This window comes from Zeus faber (genome assembly GCF_960531495.2).
Source record: "Zeus faber genome assembly, chromosome: 8".
NCBI classification, from domain to species: Eukaryota; Metazoa; Chordata; class Actinopteri; order Zeiformes; family Zeidae; genus Zeus; species Zeus faber.
The window spans coordinates 27466479-27483908 of record NC_137195.1 but is presented as its reverse complement, the minus strand read 5'-3'; the positions used below and the strand labels follow the sequence as shown (position 1 = coordinate 27483908).

General features: G+C 44.5%; 1 protein-coding gene across 2 annotated transcripts in view; it reads left to right on the top strand.

Annotated features, from left to right (window-relative positions):
• The window catches only part of LOC307233953 (RNA-binding motif, single-stranded-interacting protein 3-like), a 168065-nt gene that overhangs the window by 138145 nt on the left and 12490 nt on the right, over nucleotides 1-17430 (top strand). For both annotated transcript variants that reach the window (XM_080005448.1, XM_080005447.1), the window contains exons 9-10: nucleotides 9024-9120; nucleotides 11545-11595. In XM_080005448.1, the coding sequence (XP_079861574.1) occupies nucleotides 9024-9120; nucleotides 11545-11595 (148 nt within the window). The remainder of the gene's footprint in view (nucleotides 1-9023; nucleotides 9121-11544; nucleotides 11596-17430) is intronic.

Below are 17430 nucleotides of genomic sequence, written 5' to 3'. Positions count from 1 at the left end.
TCGGCGGTCCAGTGCTACCGTCACTATTGACAGCAGGACACTCGCCGCTTAATAGCCCTCATCAATAACCTTGAATCTGTCCTCTGCCAACCATCTCTCCCCCCTCTCAATGCCTATCACTCTAATGAAAAATACAATGAGCAGCAGTCAGACAAGAGGTATCGAATAACCAGGCCCGCATTCAATCATTTGAATTCAACGGTGACAGTAAAACAGTATCTCTAATAGAAGTGAGTCATACATTATGTTTTACATGGGATTCATGAAAAGAGATGAGTGCAAGGCACTTTTTCCCCAGTTGGAAATGGTGTCCTAACCTTCATCTGCGGGTATAATCCGCAAAATAGCAACCCGGTTCAAGAATCAGACTTGAAGTATGTTTTCGATCTCCAGACAATTTTGCATCCTACAATCCTCCAAGCAATAAAAATGGAAGCAGCAAAGCAACTTGTGATAGAAGAAGCAGATTCTCACCAATGCGACAGGCTAGGCTAGGCTAGGCTACAAGCTAGCGTCCATAACGGGGGAACGTGAACTGAATGACCTCCTTAGTTTACGACCGGGCCGAGTATCTTTATTCACAGGTCTTGTATCTCAAACAAAATACTTTTGCTTGGCAAAACAACAATAAAGATGCCTTCTTCCGCCAATCTCTCCCTCGCGGTAGAGACGGCTTTCCTCTCTGTAGGAGTGTGAGAGACAGATGAGCGCCGCGGCAGCTTTTAAAGCATCTGTTAATCAATTCAATCACCCACAGATGTGTCTGCTGTCAGCTGAGCCTCTTCTGGCGATCCCCACCCGCAGCGGACGCCAGAACACACCCAAGCACGCACACCAACCCGATTTGTTTGTGCTCATAGTCGTGAAAATATATTTATTGAATCCTGTCCCGGAGTACGATTGTCCAATCTTTATCGTGCTAAACATAATGAAATTCAAACCAATTCATTTGAATGCGGAGGATGTATGATGTATTATAATTTGAAATGCATGGGTTCAATTGTGTTCTGACTACCACTAAATAAAAGTGGGATACTGGTTTTGCTTTTTCTCTATTGAATAAACTATTAGATTCAAGGTTGGGCAAGAACATGAATATACCGTAGGGTCATACCCTCAGTGTGAAGTTCATTCGTAGATACAATTTGACTGTATATAATAGCAGCATGTGTGCGCCTCTGTACATATCAGCCACTGCGGTAAACATTTCCATGGTAATATCAAGCTCCACCAAACAGATGTCACTGTTACGCTTAGGATTATGGGTAGTGTAGTCTCTATGACATCGCAAATTCAACATGTTTTCCTTACAACAAGGTTGATATCATACGTACTTGTGGCTTCTACAGGAGCAAAAACAAATTATTATATACATTGTATAATATTTATGCAGTTATTTATAAACGTTTGAAACCCACGTTTGCTAAACCTTGTCTCTAAAAATGACACAAACTACAATTCACATGCCATTTTGTAATGCATTTGATGCAATTGCTTCACGGGTAAAATAGTCTTATTATAAACCGACATAGGTATCGGTGAAAAACAACATGCATGTGATACTAGGGGTTAATTTGGTCGGGGAATATACCTGCATTGTCAGAATTTACAAATGTCATTTGAAAAGCGCAATTATTTATAACCATTTCAAACCCTAACCCGATACAACTACAAAAAACTACAGATCCATGCCATTTTATTATGCATGCATAACACGCATCTTATGATGTAATTGCCTCATTGGTAAAGTATTTGCAAAGCCCTGAATTTAAGTGGCGCCCTCAATCGACGCCCTCTTAATGTCCAGAAATGTCCAAAACAGTTTACCTTTTTTTTAAATAATTTTAACACATCCATGCCCCCCAGCTCCCCGTTGTGGCATACTTTCACAGGTTTGTTTTAGTTTTATTGTATGTATCTGCGTACACTTACCCTCTATCCCCATGCCCCCCAGCTTCATAGTCAAAGAAATTCTCCCCATTTAAATAATAGTCTGATATTCGCGCTCCACGTCACGATTCAATAAATACATATTTGTGACTATGAGCACGAACAAGTATTACACCGGGTTGCACACACACACACACACACACACACACACACCTACTGTGTATATACACAGACACACACACAAAAGAAACATCAGTAGCTCCGGTCACAAAAACAGCAGGCATCTGGCTTTTATCAGCCACACACACACAAGACTACACACACACACACACACACACACACACACACACACACACACACACACACACACGCACACAAAAATGCACGCACGCACGCACAAACATCAATACTACTTGACTATTGAGAAACCTACCACTCTACTGCAGCTTTTCACTGTGCTTGTATGCAGTCCAAAGGGGCAAACATTTAAGCCTTTTAAAAAATGGGTGCAAACAGTGCCTTTTATCCGGATTACAGGGCTTTATTGACTCTTTTATAGTTCGGAAAATCAGCGATTCGGCTACATCTGACGTGAAACAGGAAGCTGCGCCGCTTCTTGGGAACCTGCTATTGGCCACATTACACTTTGGATGTACTGTGGCCATTGCAAAGTGTGGTTTACAATGATATCACTGTTATTCAAACATGTTTATAAAATTACTCAAGGCATGTAAGTTTCCCGATTTTTCCCAATTTTTTCCCCGTTTGTTGCATTGTTCTGAATTTAAGGGTACGTTTCTCAGTAGTAAAGTGTTAATAGTGGAAACCAACATTTCCAGAAAGCCTGTGTTGAGAAAAATGCGTCCTTTAAAATTCAAGTTGAAATGTAGTTCTACTGAAAATGGAAGAACAAGCATCATGCGAGACCACTATAAATACTAATAAATACCACTAATATAATATAGTTGTATTTGTCTTCCATTTAAATTGAATGCGGCGTGAGCTAGCTCTCGCCGCCGCAGCTGTTCTCAATCTCTGCACCATTGCCGAGGTGGCATTACGACAAGTAGAGCGTAAAATTTCAAACGAAAATTGCCGCACTTGGGCTAAATCACGTACTGTATGGCAGCCTCAAAGCAACTATGGCTGAGAGTCTGGAACAAGTCGGGAGGGAAAGTGCCCAAACTACTGCTCCAAACAGCAGTGGTCTTCAGTAATGCAACAAATGTAAGGGGCAAAAACATAGGTTTCATGAGCTATCATTGGAATACAGCACATCCATTCAAAACCGTCGTATTGCATTGTACCAACAAGATGGACCAATACTGGTATTTCCACCTCAATCTTCATCACTTCGTATGGTATCAGATATTGGCCCAAAACCAAGCAAAAATCTAGTACCGTATCCCAATATGAAAATCCCAAACTAGTGTCTTAAAGGGGACCTATTATGCAAAACTCTTTCTTTGCTTGTGCAGATACATTTCTGATTAACACACAAAATGTGAACTAAGACAGCCCAGTCAGTTTTTTGTGAACTGTCTGTTACAGAATAAAACGAGCCATTCCAAACAAAACCGTAGATGTATTTATTTTATTTTATTTTCAGACGTTGCCATAATTGAATGAAACATAAAAGCCCCAAGCCGTTTCCATCGGGGCGCCAAGCTCTACCCTGCTCCCGACACCGGTGTGAAAGTCATAACAAATATTTAATTAGGCCATCTAATCTGAGTGAAGATTCAGCAACTGGATTGCTTATTTCTCGCCTCAAATTGGTTCAGCAACAGATTTGTTAATACAAAGAAAGCTGGAAGCCACGCCGAAACGCCATTGGCTCTCAGAACTGGGAACTTGTTCTCAAACCCCATTGGCTCACAGAAGGGTTTTTGGGAGGGTGGCTCCTCCCACTGGTTCAGCCCATTTACAGACAGGCTGGATAGGAGGCATGTTGGAAGGGCTAGAATGCATAATCTGACTGGTATTTTCAGCAAAAAAAACTTTAAAACATGTTTTGGGGACCTCAGAGACCTATCAAATTGCTGAAAAGAGCATCGGACCTGTCTTTTTAACGAGGACCTAATAGGTCCTCGTTAAAAAGACAGGTTTATATTTTACATACAGTACAAAACAGTCCATGTTCTTGCATTGCTCTTCTCTTCTCTTCCTTGCGCTGTTCTTGTTCTAACTGAGCAACACTATCGCTGTAAGTGGTATTTTATAGAAACTTGGCTGTGCTCAAGGTGGTACGACCCTTTTATAGCAGACAATGCTGCTCTCTCTCTCTCTCTCTCTCTCACATTCTCTTTCCCTCCCACCTCCCTCCTCTCGTTGCCCCATTATTCAGTCAACGGACACTGTTGGATCGATCGGGCACCGCAACACAGCCCGGCGGATGAAACATGTCCTCTCTTGGTACACAATGATAAATAAAGCACCGCGAGCCCCGGCATGCAGCCCTGCTGCAGGGCAAGGTGGGAGGAACAGAAGAAAGAGAGAGAGAGAGAGAGAGAGAGAGAGTCCGTAACAGAAGGGCAAAGAAAGGGTAGAGGCAAGCCAATAAACAGACTTTCAGATGCAGATGCAGAGATTGGGCACGCAACACATAGGGAGTACAACATGCGCAGGTGGGAAAAACACGATATTCTCTCAAAAAGCATTGCCAAACGCACGCCACTTAAGTGCTAACGTGGTTCATAGCTTGCTTTAGTGGAACAAATACACATAATCCAGGGGTGACATCAGTCCTCACATTCTTGATGTGACATAGTTATCGAGCCAGGTCGCAATGACTACTCCCCCATGATGGAGCGATTTCTCTTGTTCAGCAGGGTTACCATGTGCGCTCCACATTAAAGCTGCTGAACAACTCATCAATTTGTCTAGACCAAGGTCTCGACAATCAACATCACCGTTAGCGTTAATTCTGTACCATGTCTTAAAGTGGTAATCCGTAAGATTATTTGTTGAAAAAAAATCCCATATTTGATATTTTTCCTCCCGGGAGCGGGAGAGAAAATTTGCTACGACCATCTGAACCCCTGGCCTGTGGACCACCCAGAAGTTGAAGGGTTGGAGGGCCTGGTGAACGGTGCATTGGTGCCTTTCATACGGTGGAGCCATTGTAGCAGGGCGTGGTCCGCATAGATGGTAAAGGCCAGACCCAGCAGGTAATAGCGAGGGTGGTGATGGCCCGCTTTATTGCAAGACATTCCTTCTCTACAGTGCTGTACCTCATCTCACGCAGACAGAAAGGGAGAAAAAAGTTAGCGGTATGCAAGCACAGGCTCCCCACAGAGAGCTTCTTTTAACCTGGCAAATTCCCGCTGCCACGGGTCCGACCACTGGACCGGATCTGGAGCACCCTTTGGAGTTATGTCAGTCAATGTGCTGGTCAGTGCCGAAGATTTCCGCACCAACCTCATATAATAGCCGGCCAGCCCCAAAAACTGCTTTATCTCCTTCTTAGTCTTGGGTTTCAGTGTGCTCGCGGTCACAGCTGTCTTATTCACCTGGGATTGGTGCACGCGGTGAGCCCCACACACCCCAGGGACTTGAACACCTCCCCCACATTCCGCATGTGCCGCTCCCACGTATCGCTGTGAAAAATTACATAATCTAAGTATGCAGCGGCAAATGCTGCAAGCGGACCCAGGATGCGATCCATGAGACATGGAAAGGTCGCTGTGACTCTGAACAACTCAACCGGAAGAACGCTAAACTGGTAAAGGCCTTGCAGAGTTGAGAAGGCCGATTTTTCCTTGGTCTCCTGAGACAAGGAAATCTGTCGGTAGCCCTTGGTTGTATCCAGTGTTGCGAAAAATGAGCCGTACCTAACTGGTCGAGAAGCTCGTCGACAGGGGGCAACGGGTAGGCATCAAACTTTGACACCATGGTCACCTTCTGGTTATCTACACAAAACCACACCGACCCATCGGGCTTACCCATCAGCATGATGGGTCTCGACCATTCACTTGTAGACTGCTCTATTACCTTCATGTCCAGGATGGCCTCTAATTCCATCGGCACTATTTTCCATATGTGTTCGGGCAGGCGACACAACCGGGATCACACCTTCACTCCCGCGGTCGTCTCCACATGGGGGAATATGAGGGGCATACGGCTGGGTAGGGGAGAGAACACGTGGGCAAAATAATGCTGCAGCACCACAACGCCCACGCTTTGTCTTTGGTCACTTAACAGGGCGGCAGTGCCATCGGCTGGTTTTGGAACCTCCGGCCCCAACTCATCCCTCTTGAATACAACCGTGGTCAGCGCTACGGGAACACCTTCCCTACATTGTTTTAGGAGGTTCAGGTGGTAAATTTGAGTGGACCCCCCCATCTGTCGGCATGTTCAACCTCATAATTGACCTCCCCCACACGTCGTGTGACCACAAAGGCACCTTGCCACTTTGCCAGTATTTTTAAGCTGGAGGTAGGGAGCAGCACTAAGACCTTGTCCCCCGGTGAGAATTGTCTTAACAGAGTCCCCCTGTCGTACAAGCAGCGCTGAAGTTCCTGGGCCTGGAGCAAGTTCTCTTGTGATTCCTGCCCCAACGCGTGTATCTTTGCTCTCAGGTCCAGGACGTACTGGACCTCGTTTGTACTGGTGCTAGGACCTTCCTCCCAGTTTTCCTTAACCAGGTCCAGCACCCCACAAGGTCTCCTGCCAAACAGTAGCTCAAAGGGGGAAACCCTGAGGAAAACTGGAGGACCTCCCGCACCGCGAACAACAGGGGGTTCAGCCATGTGTCCCAGTTACGGCTATCATTGTGTACAAACTTCCACATCATGGTTCAACATGCTGTTGAAGCACTCGACTAGACCTTCAGTCTGCAGGTGGTAAGCGCTGGTCTGAACTGAGCGTCCAGTAACCCGTACAGTAGTTTGCGCGGTGTGTGTGACATAAACAAAGTGCCCTGGTCGGTCAGAATTTCCTTTGGAATCCCGACCTGGGAGATGACCTGAAACAGCACCTGCGCCACATTTTTGGCCGTAATACTGCACAGAGGCACTGCTTCGGGGAATTGGGTCTTAATTGCTCTCTGGGAATAGCCAGTGGATTTACCAGATGCCCGGCCAATAGAAACAGGCCATTATCCGCTAAGTTTTTTTTTGTGTCACAACATTCACATATCCCTACAGTCCATGAGCACACTCCTCCCGCTTCTCTCATTAATAAGCAAGCAGCCTGCAATTCGTGTCCAAAATCAGGGGGTGCGACAAGCGGGAACTAGCAGTGGCTTTAACATGTGCTTTTTCCCCTTATAACGAATTTCGAGCCACACCATCGGATCTGTGTGAATATCCCCATGCACTCAACGAATACCCACAATGCCTCCACCAAAGCCCCATGTCAAACCACGTGTTGCTGGATGATCGTTTGGGAATAGCCCGAGTTCAGCAAAGCCTGATGTCTTGTAACCTTACTGCCACACAGTCGGCCCCTTATGGACCAGGCGAGGGATCTGGCAACCGGCAACCTGAACCACCTGGTCGACCTCCATGATGGGGTAGTCCAGGAGGTCATGGCCAGGCTGTCCGCACCACCAGCATGCCTGCCCAGGCGTCCGAGGCCACTCCACCCTGGAAGAATCGGGATTGCTGGTGGAATCCTGCCGGTGGTCGTCCGTCCTTTAGCAGGGGGACAGGAGCTGAACCCCTCCTGGGGCCCCGGGGGGGAGGAGGATGGTGATTGCCGCAACCTCCGCGGCGCTGGTACCGGCCACAGGCCTCTCGGCGGTTCCAGATGGTCGGCATGCTGCAGCTCCCTCATGGGATCCCTCTGCACGGGCCTCTCTCCAGCCCGGCATGGTAGACGGCGGTGTGGGCGTAGGCCTCAACGTGGTCCTCTGCGAGGGCTATGGCTTGGGGGGTGGCCGGTCGGTAACACACCCAGCTGGCGGCGCAGGCCAGGAGGTTGTTGAGGAATTGTTCAGTAGCCACCGCCTCGAGGATCTAGTGTGGGGAGTGTTCCTCCGGGCGTAACCACTGCTGGGCAACGTCGAGGAGCTGCTGGGCATGAGAAACGGACGGCTGGCAGTGTCGCAGGAGAGGGACCAGAGGTGCAGGTGGTGGCCCTCTGGCGTTTTCCCGACCTGTTCCATCACCGCCTTCTGGACACAGCGTAGGTCGTCCATTGCTCCAGGGGTAGGGCATGCACCGCCAGCTGCGCTTCACCCAAAAGGGAGAGGGATGAGCCGCCCGTTCGCTCCTGGTCCGACCAGCCGGTCGCCTAGGCCATTGGTTAAGCTGGCGAGGAAGGCCTCGGTATCGTGTGCCCCGTCATCTTCATCACCAGGCCGTGGGGGGACCCGGCGGTCATTCCTCGCTTTGTCTGGTAGTGCGCTCCCGGAGGAGGACCTGGATGGCCTGCTGGCTCTCCCGGAATGCCTCCTGGTCCCGCTCACGGACCCAACATCTGCTCCAGGGGGGAAGGCATCCGGCACTCAGCCTTACGCTGCTCCGTTGTTCAAGCGTCAGTTGTAGTGGGGTGTTTTGGCCCAGGGCCAGGGAATGAGAGGGGGAAGGCAGCTTTAGACAGAAAATAGTGACTCTGGTATGTATTTTATTGATGAAACCAAACAAAATGTAGCACACGGGCCAAAAGGGAAACAGAAATGCTCGCTGGCCAATAACAGAAATTCCCACCTGTATCGAGATACACATAAGTCCAGGGCTTTGTCCTGTCCTGTCCGGTTTTGGTCTGTGTGGCATTCCCGCCCAGATCTCCTCACTGCAGGGAAAAACAGAGCCTAAATATCTTCCTGGTCTGGGATCAGGTGAATCAGGGGAGTCCCTCCCTTGATTCACCCAATCCCCAGCAGCCAGGTGGCCCTGGGATGAGAGCCTGTCTTTAGCGGCGGCTTGACCACGCTCCCTTGGTCCGCCACACCAGCATTCAATGTATTTGCCCTATGCATGTGCACATCTATATGCTGTTTCCATTGTTAGTGGCGGGTGCACCACTTTTCCCGGCAAGAACACAAAGATCGGGCAGGGGCATGGAATTCTGTAATTTCTTGTGTATTCCACCCAACACAGATTTATAGTATGGCTTTCCACTTTAATATGCTTTAAATGGAACTTGAGTGATATTGTGTTTTGTTTGTCTGTTTGTTTTCTACATAGATTCTACTCTCCGCCATACAGCATTTCCACCAATCGAATGATCGCACAGACATCCATCACGCCCTTCATCGCTGCCTCTCCTGTCTCCACTTATCAGGTGGGTGCAACTTTCTCCTACACTCTCTAGGGTCTTATGAGATATGAACCTACCGGAAGAGGGTTGTGTTTGACTGTAAGTGCAATGAACTCCCCCGGCATGAAATTGTCACAAAAAGGAAATAGCAATTTCTAACCACTTTAATTTTGTGTATTTTTTCTTTGTGGTTTTGCATTCTAAAGGTAAAAGTGAGTCTTAACATAAGATAGAACCCTATTTATCCACCCATTACTCATCTAAATTTGCCGGTCATCCAGCATATTTCCCCTTTACCTGCCGTGATGTGGATTGGATACTAGCCAAGTGGATCTGCAAAGCTTTAAAAGTATGTGGTCTATTGTCTAATGGGTATTGAAAACTTTCTGTTTCCAACTTTCCATCAATGCTTATACAAGCAGCCTTCAGTTAAAGTTGGACAAATTGAAGTATTATTGGATGCTCAGATTCAGATGTTGTTGACAGAGTTTATTGTAGGCTATCGATTTGTGTGTATGGATCATACTGTGATTGCTCTGTAGCAATTATGTAGGATGTTCATATGTTTGCTCTTGGCGAGGTTTAAATGAAAACCACAGTTTTTATGTATATTCATTCAGATTTCAGTCTACCAAAGGACTTGTAGATGGGACTTTCAGTTTAACAAGGTTCTACTGTATTGTAATTTCCTTTGAATTTGAAATGTAATGCTACAAACTGTCCGAATCATTTAAAAATATATATCAACTTAGGAAATTATTCCTGAGCCGCCAGTGTATCGTCACAATCTGTAACATTACATTTGTCGTTCTACTCCCCGTTGCTTTTGTACCTTCAAGAGAAGATAGGTAGACCTTCTGAAATTGAAACAAGAATACTTTAATCTCTTCCCCTGCAAGTCTTTCCTGCCATAAATAGGGCTCTCCCAATTGTCAGGATATGAGTTCTGGCCAGGTCCCCTTATAGTGTTTTTCAACCCCTGTGCCCCCGCTGGTGCCGTGAAAATGTTTCAAATGACACTTGTGGTAAAATACATAACTAATGGAAACTAGCTCTTGTGACTATCTTGTGAATTGTGACTATCCTCTTGATCCAAATTGGAAGTGACTATAATGTGAGTGTTGCAGTTCTGCCTGCCACACTCCCCCAGAGTGGCATTTTCAGGGCCCTCTGACAGAGACACACAGGCAAAGATGTTGCAAATACACTAGTTTATTGTAGGGAGTGGGAAAGATGGAACAAGCCCGGAGCAGATGGAAAACACGTCAGGACAAGGGACATGTTGTTCGTTGATTGCTCTAACGAGCAACAGGCGTACAGCCACCTTGCCTCAATTACCTGAACCCATTCAGGTGTGGTTGCTTAAACTACACCACTCCCGATTTTGGAAAAACAAAAATTGTAAGCTTAAACGTTTGTCCTATTGGACTGCATTTAAGCATTTTGTCCGGATCTCAGAAATGTGTCTGGGACAGCAAGATCCAGGAAAATATGGTATAGTCTGAACAGGGAAATAGTAGTGGTGTAAAATTAGACTCTTTTGTGAGATGCGGTTGTTGATGAGTCAATCATTCAAGAGTGAAGAGTTGTTCATTTTTCAGACTTTTCCCTCGTTTGATTTTGCGCCTATATGCTATCCACGTCGGAAACAGGATCACCACTATCATTTTGCCCCGCGGTCAGTTTACATAGAGCCTGTCTGGAGAGTTCAACAAGTCGGGTTCCATAACAGCCGCCGGACAACGTCGTTAAGCTAGTTTTGCCTTTCAAGTTCCAAGCGGTCTCCATACTATGATGTAATTGTGCTAACTGGATATCTGCACCCTCCACACACACGACATGCAGTAAGATATCATTACACGCACAATGCATGTCAGCCCTGCCTCGCATGTGACAGAAGTGTTCTCTGGGACAATGTTTCTTTGTGAGCACGTTAGGGCATCGGGTACCCGGTAACGGAGAAATAGAGAGAGAGAGAGAGAGAGAGAGAGAGAGAGAGAGAGAGAGAGAGAGAGAGAGAAAGATGAAAATGCAGATTTTTTATTTTATTTTTTTATTTTTTGCCAAAGTCAGGCTTTGATGATGAAACCTGCATGGTGCGGGAGTAATTATTGGAGTGTATCGCACTACACGGTCTCCGTTACCCCCCCCCTGTAATTACGACATAACGCGTACTGGAACACTCAGCTTTCTGTCTAATGTTCTTTAAGGCCGGGTGCCCGTCGGGGACCACGGCTTTGAAAAAAAATGCAGCTTGTGAAGTGCAGAGCTAATGATTCATTTTCTCTCCTCTTTTCCCTCCTCCTTTTTCCTGTCCACCCCCCCCCCCTCACTTTCCCTCTCTCCCTCTCTTACCTTTGTTCCTTTTCCCGCTCTTGTTATTCTCCATTCTTTCTCTTTTCTTCTCGTCCCTCTGTTCCTCTCTTCCGTCCCCCCTGCTGTTCTCAGGTTCAGAGTACATCTTGGATGCCCCACCAACAGTATGTTATGCAACCAACGGTGAGTTCAACCAACCACTCATTTTCTCTTTCATTCTTTGTTCCCCCCCTCTCTCTCTTTCTCTCCAATATCGTATTTAACCAGATTAACGGCGTGACAAATTAAAACAGGGGGTCTCAAACCACAGGCCGGGGGGCCACATCTGGCCCCAAGGCAATTTAATGTGGCCCACTACATATATATATAATATAATATAATATAATATAATATAATATAATATAATATAATATGATGTAATATAATATAATATAATATAATATAATATATTCATAAATCTGACCCGCAAATCATTTTTAAATCTTAAAAAAAGAAAATATTTTTTTTTTTTAATAATTAATCCATGCAATTCTACTGAATGTTTTAAGAATATGAAACAGAAAAAAAGTGAATTCAACAAAAAAGATCTTATCGTTACGTGTCTATTTTGAATAGACATCCCAAAAAAACCTCTTGTAAACAGAGAACCGGGCCAGTGGGTACCCGGGTACTTTGAGTTTGAGACCCTTTGTTTCAAAGCTCGAAAAGCAAATGACAGCAAAACAAGCAATTTAACTGTTTGAAGCTAAACTGTGTGAAATAAGTGGCCGATAAGCAGTAAAAACATTACATTTGAAGCGCCACTAAAACGCAAAAATTTCACGTTTCGTCAATTGAAAAAGTTGGAAAAGTTGGAAAAAAATCCCCTTGTGAAGTGAAGCAGAGTCGTTGTTATAAATAGCACCCAATCTAAAAAAGCTCCGCAGGGCGGGCTCTGAACCCCAATCGCTCCGTCACTGATCGTATTGTTCTCCGTGTCCTTATGGAATGAAACAAGCACCGTGAAACGAGCACCGTGTGCAAGCCCCTGATGTCCTAGCAACAGCCCTGCAGTGAAGTGTTTGTATAATACAACTGTTCTCTCGACAAAAGCACTTCATAGTTTTATCTGCTGCTGCTTTTCTACAGGGCAGCACAGCTGTACATTGAGAAAAGAAATTATCGATCACACTCAAACAAATCGAGCAGCAGGCAGCCTGTGTGACCTAACCTGACCTGTGTAGCACCTCATATTGATTAAAATGGAAGCATTCTCCTCCAGTGATCCATAAGTAGACACTGCATCAGCGCCAGGTTAGTATCAACTAAATGCATATTTAAAAGGGTTAATATATTTTTTAATAGCATTACACTACTCATAGAGCCTTGAGGAGGGGTCTATATCTGACTTTAGTAGTGGTCTATAGTTGCCTTTGTTGTGGTCTATTTCCGCCTTTAGTAAACGTTTATATCTGCCTTTAGGAATGGTCTATATCTTCCTTAAGTAGTCGTCTATATCTGCCTCTAGTAATGGTCTATAGCTGCCTTCGTAGTGGTCTATATCTGCCTTCATAGTGGTCTATATCTGCCTTTGTAGTGGTCTATATATGCCTTTAGTAGTGGTCTATATCTGTCTTTGGTTGTGGCCTATATCTGCCTTTAGCAGTGGTCTATATCTACCTTTAGGAATGGTTTGAATCTGCCTTTAGCAGTGGCCTATATTTTCCTTTACTAGTGGTCTATATCTGTCTTTAGCAATGATCTATATCTGCCTTCAATAGTGGTCTATATCTGCCTTTGGGAATGGTCTTGATCTGCTTTCAGGAGTCGTCTATATCTGCCTATAGCAGTGGACTATATCTGCCTTTTGGAATGGCCTATATGTGCCTTAAGTAGTGGACTATATCTGCCTTAAGGAGTGGTCGATATCTGCCTTTAGCAGTGGTCTATATCTGCCTTTAGGAGTGCTCTATATTTGCCTTTAGTCGTGGGCTATATCTGCCATTAGTAGTGGTCTACATCTGCCTTTAGTACTGGTCTATATCTGCCTTTCGCAGTGGTCTATATCTGCCAGCACTTATATTGGTATTCTTTTTAACAATCACAACCAGAGGTCACCTTCACGAAAAGTCGACAAATAAAGCCTGCCGGACATTCTGGCAGACAATATAACGCAATGAATATATAGACAAGAAATTAAAATTTTGTCAGATCGAAGTCTATTGGCAAATTAAGCCCTCCTTAATCTAAAGCAATTCACCTTGGTACACATGGAATGACAACATCTTGAAGGCATAGCTGGAGGATGTGTGTGTGTGTGTGTGTGTGTGTGTGTGTGTGTGTGTCTGTGTGTGTGTGTGTGTGTGTGTGTGTGTGTGTGTGTGTGTGTGTGTGTGTGTGTGTGTGTGTGTGTGTGTGTGTGTGTGTGTGTTTTCCAATAGTTTTCAGTCCAAAATATCATCATAATATAATGTGGCCTGCAATTTATTATCCTTGAGCCAACTCTGATCATATAATGTCCAAAATGTAAACTTTTGTAAACACCAGTGGTTAATAATTGTGGAAAAGGTTCAGATGAAAAAGAGACTTTAGGAAGATTTTTTTTTCTCATTTAGCGCCACACATTACTTACATATAATTTACATCTCAACACTTTATCCAATGGTTACTCGGACGAATGCAAATGAGGGAATCATTCCTCCGCTGTGAATCATTTTAAATTGTAAGTACCCTATTAATTACATTTAAAAAATGACTTTCGAGATCATGCCGTTTATTCATCACATCCAGGAGCCCTCACAGTTTTGTGGGGTGTTTTTTCGAGGGAGGATGTGTGGTTGTGGGGAGCAATGTCAGGTCAGAGCCCGGAGAGAAATGCAGCTGGATCCGAGCCCCTGTAGTCTGCTGAATCAGCCAGTGGGTAACCTTCTTCAAGGAGCCCCCAGAAGAACATGTCAAGTGGCACGTCAGTGAGAACTGTTCGCCCCCTGCAGGTCTTACAATGTAACTGCAATGACCAGAGCACACACAGACACACACACAGACACACACACACACACACACACACACACACACACACATACACACACTAGGACACAGCACACACACACACACACACACACACACACGCACACACACACAGACACACACACACACACACCTACAGGCTATTTGACTTAGGTTTACAAACAAACACTAGCACCTACACTCACACACTCTAACACGAACACACACACACAAACACGCATGTACACACAGATACATGCACAGACAACTGATGGGACCAAGTAGATGAAGATAAAGACCTTCATTATCTTTGCGCATCTGAGTCTTCCTCGGGGCGAATGGACTGAAACAGATCGATGGCACCTGCTTTCTACATATATGAGGAAATGCTCCAGAAGGAATAATGATAAACATATTTTCGAAACAGATGCATAGAGAAAAATAATACAATACAAATATATGTATGCTGATTACATTGCCTATAATCAATCTCCTCATTCAAGCCTTGATACATCAGGGTGTGAAATTTGTGAATTTGAGTGTGAATATATTTAAAAGATATATAGAATATGTATACAGTATGTACATATACTTATATTTAAATATATATATATATATATACAGTATGAATATATATATATATATATATATATATATATATATATATATATATATATATATATATATATATATATATATATATATATATATATATATAAATATAAGTACTATGGAAAAGTTTTAAGAACTTGAGAAAAAATGCTATAAAATGAGGATGTTTTCAAAAATAATGCCATGAACAGTTTTTTATTTATCAGTTAAATACATTCAAAGTGCGGTAAACAGAAAAAACCTTAATCAAATCAATATCTGGTGTGACCACCCTTTGCCTTTGAAACTGCGCCAATTCCCCTACTGTAGGTACAATTGCACACAGTTTTTTAAGGTACTTGGCAGGTAGGTTGTTCCAATCATCTTGAACAACTTGCCATAGTTCTGTGGATTTAGGCTCAGGTTTCAATTGCTTCTGTCTCATCATATAATCCCAGAGTGACTCAATGATGTTGGCATTAGGGCTCTGTGTGGGCCATACCATCTGTTGCAGGACTCTTTGTTCTTTTTTTTGCCGAAGATAGTTCTTTATGACTCTGGCTGTATGTGGCTTTGTTGTCATGCTACAGAGATATTGACACCCCAATGCAGAAGATATAAAATAACTGTCGAAGACAAATGTTTTTGTGAAACACCTAAAGTGCCGAAAACTTTGGCACAGTACTGTGTATATACACCAATCAGCCACAACAATAAAAATCACCTGCCTAATATTGTGTAGCTCGCCACAGAACAGCTCCGACTCATCGAGGCATGGACTCCAAAAGACATCTGAAGGTGTCCTTGAACTCCTTGAACTCTTTGCCATGTTCCTCAAACCATTCCTGAACCATTTTTGCAGTGTGGCACAGTGCATTATCCTGCTGAGAGAGGCCTCTGCCATCAGGGTATACTGTTGCCATGAAGGGGGGTGTACTTGGTCTGCAACAATGTTTATGTAGGTGCTACGTGTCAAAGTAACATCGACATGATGCCAGGACCCAAGGTTTCCCAGCAGAACATTGCCCAGAGCATCACACTGCCTCCGCCCGCTTATCTTCTTCCCATAGTGCATCCTGGTGCCATCTCTTCCCCAGGTAAACGACGCACACCCACCCAACCATCCACATGATGCAGAAGAAAATGTGATTCATCAGACCAGGCAACGTTCTTCCATTGCTCCATGGTCCAGTTCTGACGCTCCCGTGCCCTTTGTAGGTGCTTTCGGTGGTGGACAGGGTTCAGCATGGCCACTCTGACTGGTCTGCGGCTACACAGCCCCATACACAGCCCCACATTATCTTTTTCAGCAATTTGTTCTGCAGTAGCTCTTCTGTGGGATCTGACCGGATGGGCGAGCATTCGCTCCCCTGCGTTATCAATGAGCCTGTCGTCAGTTCACCAATTGTCCTTCCAGTGGACCGGTTTTGGTCGGTACTATTCACTGCATACCGGGAACACCCCACAAGACATGCTGTTTTGGAGATGCTCTGACCGTGTCGTCGAGCCATCACTTCATTTGGCCTTTGTCAAAGTTGCTCAGATCCTCAAGAACTGAACAGGTGCAATTGGAATTAATGTTGTGGCTGATCGGCATTTACCATATATATGTGTATGTGTGTATGTATATATATATATCTATATATATATAGATATATATATAGATATATATATAGATATATAGATATATATATATACTTTTTATTGTCTTTAATATTGAATCTGTTTCACTGCCTGAGGAAGGCCAGTGAAGAATATCAGCCGTTATCTCTCTTGCAGAGAAATATGGTCCTGGGGTCAGCCACTCCCTCTGTTTGCCGATAAACTGTATCCTAATATGACTCCGATGCTGTGTCTGATTAAATCGCTTCATGGATGTGTCTTCAAACCAACGGCCTGTCTAATGAATCTATAAGAGCAACAATGACACACTGCACACGTTGGCAGACAAGTCAAGTCAAGTTGAACTTGGCACAGGAAAATCCACGTGCTTTCCTTGGAAAAACGGTAATGGTAACAATCACGTGCACAGTGTATTCTTGAGCTGTTTATGACTTGTTTTTTATTTTGAATGTATGTCTATTGTGAATTTACACAATACACAGTGTTAATATTTGCATTGGAATCGGCCTTTCCAAGCCCAAATGAAACCAATTTGACGTGTGAGACAGTGACAAGATATTCTATTTGCCGAAAGGCTTCGCCGCTGCAGAAATGTCCAAAACAGTTTTAACACGGTAGACTGACACCGTGATGAAAAATTTAAATCATGCTCGAAAGTCAAAATGGAAGTTAACAAATTTGAAAACAGAACATGAGAGCAGAAGCGGCCCGCCACATCGGGGACGGTCAGGTTGTGCCGTTCAGCTTCCACGCCTGACAACTTTTTACTCGATAGAGAGCTCAGAGGAAGGTGGAGATTGCAGAGGCAGCGTAACTAGG